The 9,629-nt window shown below is 35.1% G+C and overlaps 1 protein-coding gene across 1 annotated transcript in view; it reads left to right on the forward strand.

The window, feature by feature from the left end:
- Window positions 1–9,176, forward strand: part of CGNL1 (cingulin-like 1) — a 38,899-nt gene extending 29,723 nt beyond the window's left edge. The window contains 5 exon segments of the mRNA XM_009084445.1: window positions 5,022–5,105; window positions 6,217–6,341; window positions 6,888–6,996; window positions 7,749–7,912; window positions 8,559–9,176. Of these exon segments, the coding sequence (XP_009082693.1) occupies window positions 5,022–5,105; window positions 6,217–6,341; window positions 6,888–6,996; window positions 7,749–7,912; window positions 8,559–8,700 (624 nt within the window). The 3' untranslated portion in view covers window positions 8,701–9,176.
- Window positions 9,177–9,629: the final 453 nt, after the last annotated feature.

Raw genomic sequence — 9,629 nt, forward strand, 5'->3', positions numbered from 1 at the left:
GCTAGTTTCAACAGAAAGGAAGCTTAATTTTCATTACCAGTGTAAAAACTGATTAAGATGTATCAAAGATAAGACAGTGGGGAAGTGTTTTCTGCATATAAACATCAGTCTTTTGTTCCTGAAATGTTATGTAAGTAGATAGCCTAGAAAGGGGGTAAGAAGGATTTATTAACAAGGTTCTGTCTCATGGGGCAGAAAATGTAAAGATAAAGTGATATGTGGCAAGCTAAGTGAGACCTATCATAATAATTCAAACAAGTGACAAAAAGGTTTTTGACTGTATAAGTGGAGGAAAGAAGTTGTGGAGACTATATGATGAGGTCACAATCAAGACAAAAAGTGATCCAGGTATGCCCTCTCAAATAAAGAAATATTTTATCTCTGTCTTCTTCAAGGCCAGTGAATGTGCAGGTGGCAGGAAGTGGAGTAAGCTTACTAGAAATGAGACCATTGCATTGGAAATCACCAAGCCTTAAGATAATTAGGGACTTCATTGTTTTGAAGACAGAGGCTTTAATGTTATTCAAGATTTCTGAAAGAATTGACATATGAAATTATAGGTCCTGTAAGAAAGATTTATAATAAACCAGAAAAGTACAGTATAGCATCTGATTGCTGCAAAAGTACCCAGAGAATCCATGACTGAGTAATCAGTATTATGAAAGTTTTTTATTAGTTCACAGAAAGGAATAGTGATGTGGCTGACCTGGAATATCATGGCCTAGACAATGTTCTTTGCCTTAGTTTTGTACTCTGAAAGATGTGAAACTGATGCATAACTGATTACAGTATGTCCACTCCTGTAACTCTCTACATGGAGTACTGTAGCTCGTAGTAATTTCCTAGAAGTCCAATTTGCATTGAGGTACAGCCTGCAGTAGTCTGTTCTGTTTTCATTTCTCCTTCTTTCTCCAGAAAAAAAAAAGAGCTGATGACATTCTTTTGAATAGCTTTAACTTCAGAGAGAGAACAGAAAGTAAAATCTTAGTTTCTGTGTCTTTTTTTTTAAAAATGAACTTCTATGTTCCACTGAGACTGTTGGAGAGTTTAAAGTGAGTTAAAGCTCAGCTTTCTTTCATGCATTCTTGAAACACCACGGCACTATTACTACTTTGTTGGGACTCAGGTTACTGTGGTTCTATTTGATTGCAATACAGACTCTTTGCTATTGTTGCATGGATAGTGTACAGACTCTGAGTCAGTGGGTGAAGTAGAATGTAAAGGACCCATAATAATCTGGGGTCATGCTATTGTTAAATCAGGAAGCCTTTAATACTAGAGTCTGTGGCTGTGTTGTAAAGCTGGCATGAAAGAGCTTTAGTCATATCTGCACTGTGGGTACTATAGTAAGTTAATTTGCTAACTGAATGGAAACCTAAAATGCAGTTGGGTGACCAAAAAGTTACGTAATGGGTAAAACACATGTTGATTTTGAGGACTGGAGTTTCTCATTTCACACATGAGTTACAAAGGTTGCTTTGTTTTGATTTTATGCCAGAATGACTAAGTAGTCAAATTACTAAAGAGTATTTCAGGGTCTGCTAAGCATTTATAATGACATGGGAAATTATAATGGATTTGTTTTGGTAATATCTGTATTTCTGTACATTTAAAAATTGTTATTATAAATGTGTAATTTGAAAATACTCATAATGAACTATAATACTCAGATTTCCAGTAAAAACAAATTTAAACAACTGATTCTATTTTATATAAAGCTGAATGTTTGAATAAACATTGGCAAGACTAATAGTTCACATTTCATTTACCATGAAATGTTATTCTTTTCTAATTTAAACACCCTTTTGAATCTGGCTGGCTCCATGAGACACTGTTCTCATCTGCTCTGCCTCCTTCTCAACAAGCACCACAGCAAAGAGGATGCAAAAAATTTGGGGAAAAGTGGGTCATAGCCTATTAATTTTTAAATGATGATGTATTAGTAACTCTAGAAAGAGCAAAATGGTACACACACACATATGGAAAGCCAGAGTGCTCAGCTGCTCCTGGGTCTAAAGTGAGCAGGGACAGGACACATTTTAATACATGATGGTTTTTTTTTCCTACAAACAAGTGAAATGAAGTACCTCTTGCCATTTTGATTTTCCAAACATAATTGAGAAATGCTTAAGATACCTTCATCAATTCTTGTATGCTGTGAAAATGCAAACATGGGTCTATTCATTCATTGGAAACAGTTGTTTCCAGTAAGTGTGAAAAATTGACTTAGTAGTTTCCGTGACCATTTTAGAATAAATAGAGAATGACAAAATTGCATTTGACTGCATCACTCACTTTGTTTTGGTAAAGTGTTCCCAATGGATAGCTCTTCAGCTGGCACCAGGTGTGGGGAGCAAACAACTGGAAATGTGGATATGAAGGTTGCTTTTCAATTACGAAGTATCAAAGGGGTTGGTTTGGCTTTAGCTTGTTTCTTAGGCATTGGGGATTTTGGTTACATACTTGGAAATTTTGTATCTAGGCATATACATAGGCACACACACACATATACATATGTAAAACTTAGGAATTAATAAGAAATGTAGGCTGTAAACCTAGTGTGAGATGGTAAGCAATAGTGACAGCATCTAAAATATTATTTGAAATCAAATTGCTTTTACTAATAATGAGCTCAACAGCTGCTTCTAATCCTAAAGCTGGCACAGAATGTTGTTATGTCTAACAGCTTTGTAAAATGTGATACTGTTGCTTTTCTTGATTCTTTGTTGTTAGCATTCTTCAAATCCAGCTGTGATAACTGTTGCTTTAAGCTGCAGGAATAGTTTATTCTTTTAACATCATTATAATATATTAGCTATAGGAAAGGTAGAACATAAAATGCAAAGTCCCACATGGTCCATACATGGAGGATGTACTGTGAAACTAGTCCATCCTTCTGAACTGCTGTGACAGGAGTGAAACTATGCACGTTTGGGCAGACAGCTGCTTTTCTTCCTTTGTGCATGTTAATTATGTGTTTGCTATTGAAAAAGGAAAGGAGATAAGTTAAAACAGTTTATATTTCCTCCAGCAAGATTTGTGTCCTGTCCCCTTTTTCCAACCTCTTGTATATATTTGTACATAGCTTTCTGATTGTAATCAGATATAGCACTTTTTCTCTCTCCCATTATTCTTCTGTGAGGGTACTTTTACCAAGAGGTGTCCAACAACAGCAGCAGTCATCTCGGAAGTATAATAATTGTCCTCTAAATAGTTCCTTAATTTGAATCTTGGGAAGGTTGCACAAATTTGTTACAGCCTTTGAGCACAGTAAGAGCACAGTGGAACTTCAGAGTGGCCCATTAAGCAAGTTCCTGTGTAAAACAAAACCCCTTTCTTCAGTTAACAGTTATATTTTTAATTAGTTATTCATTTCACCACAAATTGTGCTTTATTTATTTTCTCTGTCTTGATGGCTAAAGGAATTGCAGCAGAATAAATTCTACATATCCCCTCACATTGTGCACGTGTTTCGAATTTGTGTCTATAAAATAGTATTTTATCACAGAAAATAATATTTTACTATGTGATATGTGAAATATTGTTATTGTTAGGCTTCTGTGTGACAATGACAGCTTTTAAGGAATTACCCAGCTGTTGAAAACTCAGTCATGTGCTAACATTTGTATTCTAGTAGTTATGGCCTTAGTTTTCAGGAATGCTTTCTACTCTTCTGAAACCTTCCTGTGACATAACATATTCATCTGCATGCATTGCTGCCATTGATTGTGTTCATGTATTAATGTCAAAGCTACAGAAACAGCGTAAATGATTTCCTTTAGGCATGTGATTAACTAGAAATACATTATTTAATATTATAATGTGGTTAAAAAACGGCCTAAAGTAAATTTTCATGTGCTGTGCTTGTTTAACCTTCACATTCTTAGCATTGCTTTTGGATTTTTTTTAATGCAAGAATTCCCAATGACTTTTGAAAGACCTTTACTGAGATAAATCTGTAACTTAAGAGCTGCTTAACTGGGATGGTGTGTTTGTGCAAGTTCATATGTAACTGATGTAGAGCAGGGAGGAATTCTGCAGCCCCTGAAATCTTTATCAGTTCTTTTGCAGATACAGTCATTGCATAGATGTTCACTGTGTTCCCCAGGTGATACTCATCATAATAAACACTGTGCAGTAGTAACACAAATGCTGTGGTAACATTTATTGTGCTTGCAAAGGCATTTGTAAAGACTTGAGGGCAGTCTCAGCATGAATGAGAGGCAAGACAAGTATTTCAGCACTACAAACCTTCTTCAGCCCCAAAGTTTCAGTAGCAGCTGTCAGGCAGTTTAGAGTGTGAGCCTCAAAATTGATTTTTTTCCCCAGTCAAGTCCAAGAGTGAGATAAAACAAACTGATTCTTCATTCTTATCTTGATTCTGTATTGATCAGGTTGTTTTTTAACATCTGCACACATGGAGAATATATCTTCTTTGTGGTTATTGAATATGCAACAAATATTTACAGAAACTGTAACAAAAATTGTCTTTTAGCAAAAGAAACAAAACCAATCCTCTCCCCAAGTGTAGAAGTCAGTGCCCTCCTTGTATGACAGGCATAAAACTGACTGGAGGAAGGGAGCAATGTTTATGTCCACTATGCAGCAGAGCCTGTTGAAAAAGAGCTTTTCCTATTTTTCATGCATGTAGAAAACTGCAACTTTCTGTTGAGCATTTCACTGAGTTCTAGGTACTTCTGCCATATGATAGTGTCTCTCATGCAACAGTTTAGAGTTCAATTCCTTGCTACAGTATACATATACTGAACATCAACCATATCCAGTGTGGGTGTAAAATGCCTTGAACAAGTACTGGGAATAACATGGACTTTCTGAAGCAGAAAATTTTGTTCGAGATTATAACTGTGAAGCTCATCTGAAATCATGTGTATGTCTTGAGTTCTAAGAAAGGGCACATTTCTTCTCATTGCATAGGTGTATGTAATTTATATATATATGTGCACACAGTATCTTATAGATAATGTAATGTAATTTAAATATTTTATTAAAATTTTGTCTAGATTGAACAAATGAGGACAGAGCTACTCCAGGAAAGAGCTATAAAACAAGATTTGGAGTGTGACAAAATTTCATTGGAAAGACAGGTAATCAAGTCTGGCTGTAAATCTTTTGACTACTTCTGGAGGAGCTGTTCTGCAAAGTCTTAGCAGTGCCTCAGGAACACTGTTGAAGATACAATTTCAACCAATTGTGATTTTAGTTGAGTGTTTTCTTCTGCAGGAGCAAACAAGTTTTCTGTAGCTCAGTGGTCTTGGAAAGCAAGATTGCTGTCACAGCCCTTAGCTGAGATCCAGAGTAAACTATATTAGCAAGTCATAGTAGTATTGACAAACTCAAGGACATAAAATGGATTGTAATGGGAATTTAGAGAACACGTATGCACAGCACACCTAATTTGGTGCCTTAAATTACGTGAAATTAATCGCATCTCATTTACCTGAGAAAAAAGAATGCCATCTACTGGTATATATTATGTACATTCTTACACTTTAGTTCTGACTTTCCTATCATAGCCTTTTTTTCAGTATTTGTGGCCTGAAGTAATGATTTGAAGTTCTGTAACAACTGTATTTTCTGTTCCTCATGTAACTCTTTGGGTTATTTTTCTGGCAACTCTTTCGTTTGGTCACCATTGAAAACGTAAATTATGTAGTCTCAGAAAAATGCAAGTGTAAATCTAAGTCTGATTTTACAAATCTTTTTCAAACTATTTATGTAGTAGGACTAGCATTGGATAGTTAAGAAAGGGGGGAAAAACCATAGTAACATCTTTGATAAAGTAATATGGGCTGTAATTGTCTACTTGTTTTAGCCATACACCAGTGAGTTACAGGGGAAGGATACAGAATTTGAAAAAGAATCATGTGGAGCATAAGACAGGTCTGGCAGACTCTTAGAGGAATATTTGGTATATTAAGAAGTAATGTTGGAAGGGGCTTGCAACTATCTGAAGATGAAGGGCCCATTTAATCCTAAAACTTTAACTGAAGCTGAACACTAAATTCTTTTTAATAAAGCACAGTAATAGAAAAATTATTTGTAGTAAACTAAAATCTCACTGACTTTTTTTTCTATGTTTGCTAAATTAAAAATACACTGATCACCTTATGTTTTCCTGGAGAAATTACTTTTGTGTTAAGGTGATACTAGTTAATATGAATGTGTATATAGTAACCAAGTATGTTCCAACTATAGAACAAGGACCTGAAGAGCCGAATCCTTCACCTGGAGGGTTCTTACCGATCCAGTAAAGAGGGAATTGTTGCTCAAATGGAAGCAAGGATCACAGAGCTAGAAGAACGGCTTGAAAATGAAGAGAGGTAAACCTAGTTATGTTAAGATCAAAACATGCACATTTGCTTATTATTATGACCTTTTGCTAATATTGTCTCTATTGCGATTAACTTGAATTTTTTCCTTAAAAGCACCAAATTAAAATGGTTACTTGTTCATAAAAGTGTTGGACATTTTCGCTTTGACTGAAAGCACAGTAGAAGATGTCTTAAAAATTTCAAACTGGACACAGTGCTAACATGGTTCCATAGCTCCTTATTTTGTCATGTCTAATATCAGTAACAGGCTTATAAATATTAACTGTAGTGTAACACTCCAACTTACATGTTTACTTCATTGTTTAATCTTGGAGGAGTGTGTTTTTGTTTCTAAACAAGAGAAATTCCCTTTAGTTGTTCAGGATTTAGACCAAATTTTCAAACATATGTTGCATGGAATCAGTAAATCAAAGCAGGGACCATTGGTGTCTATTTAATTCTTAGAGGATTGCTAAGGTATTTATCATCAGGATTGGCAGTATTTCAGTTTCTTTTTTACAAACCTGTCTTTTGTTTGTTTTTTCTTTTTCCTAGGGATAGAGCTAATTTCCAACTAAGTAACCGCAGACTTGAGAGAAAAGTGAAGGAGTTAATGCTGCAAGTAGATGATGAACATCTGTCATTGACTGATCAGAAGGACCAGGTAGAGGGAAAGACTAATATGCAAATATATGATATTAATCCTACTAGCATAAATCATCATGCATAAGAGATAGGAGAAGAATGTAGGTAGATGCAGATAAATCTGTTGTTTACGAACACCCATTTAGTGAGAGTTGCAGTTGCCATTGTCATGTGCTTTTGTCCAGTACTAAACTGTTATTAATTTAGGAAATTATGAAAAGGAAGCACTTACAGAAGCAATGCTGTAATTATTTTACAAAATAAAGCAAATAACAGGCAGTAATTGATCAGTCCTGTGGTCTTTGGTGATTACTTGCTTAATATATAGTTTTTCAGCACGTGAGCCAGTTAATATTCTGCCTCAAGAGTGAACAGTATGTTTCTAATTGCAGAAATAATCTTTATGTTAATGATCTTAAAAAATCCTCTGAGTTTTTAAAATGTATTTTATAGTATCTGATTGAGTTTCTTAACTTAGACACACTTAAAACTTCAGTCTTTCCTTATTGATAACCAGCTCTTGCTATCACATAATACTGTCTTAGTCTACCAAGGCTCTTTGCTTGTTGCTGGTTTTTCTTTGAAAAAAAAATTGTATCCTGTAATTTTTCTTAAAGTCTAATGCTGACTTTGAAATATTTCTGAAACAGAGGATTACAGTGTCACTACACTGGCAAAGTTTTGTCTTTATTCTCCCTCTCATAGATGCTGGAAGAATAAAATTCCTTTATTAAAATAGTCCTCTAATCAGCTGACATGTAAATATTTCAGTTGAGTTTGCGTTTGAAAGCAATGAAACGTCAAGTTGAAGAAGCTGAAGAAGAAATAGACAGACTGGAAAGTGCTAAAAAGAAACTTCAGAGAGAACTTGAAGAGCAACTAGACCTAAATGAACAATTGCAAGGACAACTTAACTCTGCAAAGAAGGAATTAAGGTAGGATGAGTTGTCAGACCCTTCGGTGATGTATCACACCATCATCACAAGTTGACCTTTTGCTCCTGTAGTCCATAAACTGAGGACTATGTTTGTCCTAAGCAGACAGAGTTTAAGGCACAGACCTGTGAAACTTTTCTGCATTTCCTTTCTCTGCTAATGTTCGCCAGCTATTTTTTTTTGGTTTTTTGAGCACAGACACCTGTGCTCCTGCTGTCCCAGCCTTCTAGCCAAGATCTCCCTGCTGAATACAGTCATTGAGGCAGGGAATATAAAATGGAAAAAAGTGGTGGGACTCGACACTCTTATCATTTGTGGTAATAAAAATGTCATGCTAATGACTGAGAGGTGCAGTTATCCTCTGTTAGTTTTCCTTAGCTGTCACATCTCAGTGTGCAAAGTTTAGAGTTTCCTCTGTCACTTCAGTTAGAAGTGCTTGAAAATGTGATTGCTTCACCTTCGCTCTCTTGCACATTTCTTTTGTGTAAGATGAAGTCTATGATAAACTACCCCAACTGCAGAGCAAGTTTCTTTGACATCCTTTAAAAACATAAATCCTACCTGTCAATATTTTAAGCTTTGTATAAGTGTTCTGCATATAGATGTGCTGTTTTAATAGCAAAGATGTGTATTTTTGTTTTAGTAGACTGAAGAAGTCACCAAGTAAAATGCTGGATGACTCTGACGACGACGATGATGATGATGATGATTTCAGCACAGATGTTGAGAGTCTCTGTGAAGTACCTTCAGGAAATAACTTTACAAAAGATGATGACACAAAAATCTAAACAAGTATTGATGTGATTCCTTGAAAGTACTGGAAGAATAACATATATTATCAAGAAACTGGATATTCTAGAAGCCAAATGACATAAAGGGATTGAAGAGTTGGGAATATAATGTTTCCAATCATACTGTGCCATTTTCTTTAGATCTCTGCTAGGAAACAGGATTGCATCATAAAACACCATATATATATATATAACTGCTACTGAAAACATGGGAATAATGTTTCACATTGGAAATGGGATTTTGCTAAAATTCTGTTTAAGTAAAAAGCCATTTGAAAGTAATTCAAAATTAGTTTGTAGTTATTAAAAGCTTTTCCCTAAAATTAAGGAAACCATGGAAGATTATTTAATAATTGTAAGTAGGGGGAAATTCTGTATAAAGTGTAAATATTTTAAACTTGATCTTTTTATTGACTACTTTAGTACTATTTTGTAAAGTTTCAAATATTATATAAATCAGTTTGATATGTAAAGTCCTTAAATTTATATTGAATGCTATATTTGGGTTTTCACTAAGAGGAAAACAAATGAAAGTTAATACATTTTATGCATTACAGAGCAGATTTGCAGTTCCTGAGCCAGGAAGTACATTTTAAAACTAGTTCAAGTTTTATTTTATATGTTCTGTATATTGGAGATCAAATGCTAATCCTGCCTCTTGACTTTAAAAGGACCATCACATCTGCATGATGAGAGACTTGCCTCCAACTTCCTTGTAAACTTCATCTGGGAAGCTTTCTGTTCTTAGTAGGGAAGGGTGAGAATGATGTCAATTACTGCTCGTGTCTTTTCATTTCCTGAAAGGAATTCAATCCTGCCAGAGGCAAAATGTTATAGGCCTGCTGATCTGAGGACATTGGGACAGTCTTTTCTTAAAGTCTCTGAAATAGTCCCACTCATTCCAGTAAAATCATTTGTGGTCTTTG

This window comes from Acanthisitta chloris, unplaced genomic scaffold (assembly GCF_000695815.1).
Source record: "Acanthisitta chloris isolate BGI_N310 unplaced genomic scaffold, ASM69581v1 scaffold19681, whole genome shotgun sequence".
In the NCBI taxonomy this organism is placed as follows: Eukaryota; Metazoa; Chordata; class Aves; order Passeriformes; family Acanthisittidae; genus Acanthisitta; species Acanthisitta chloris.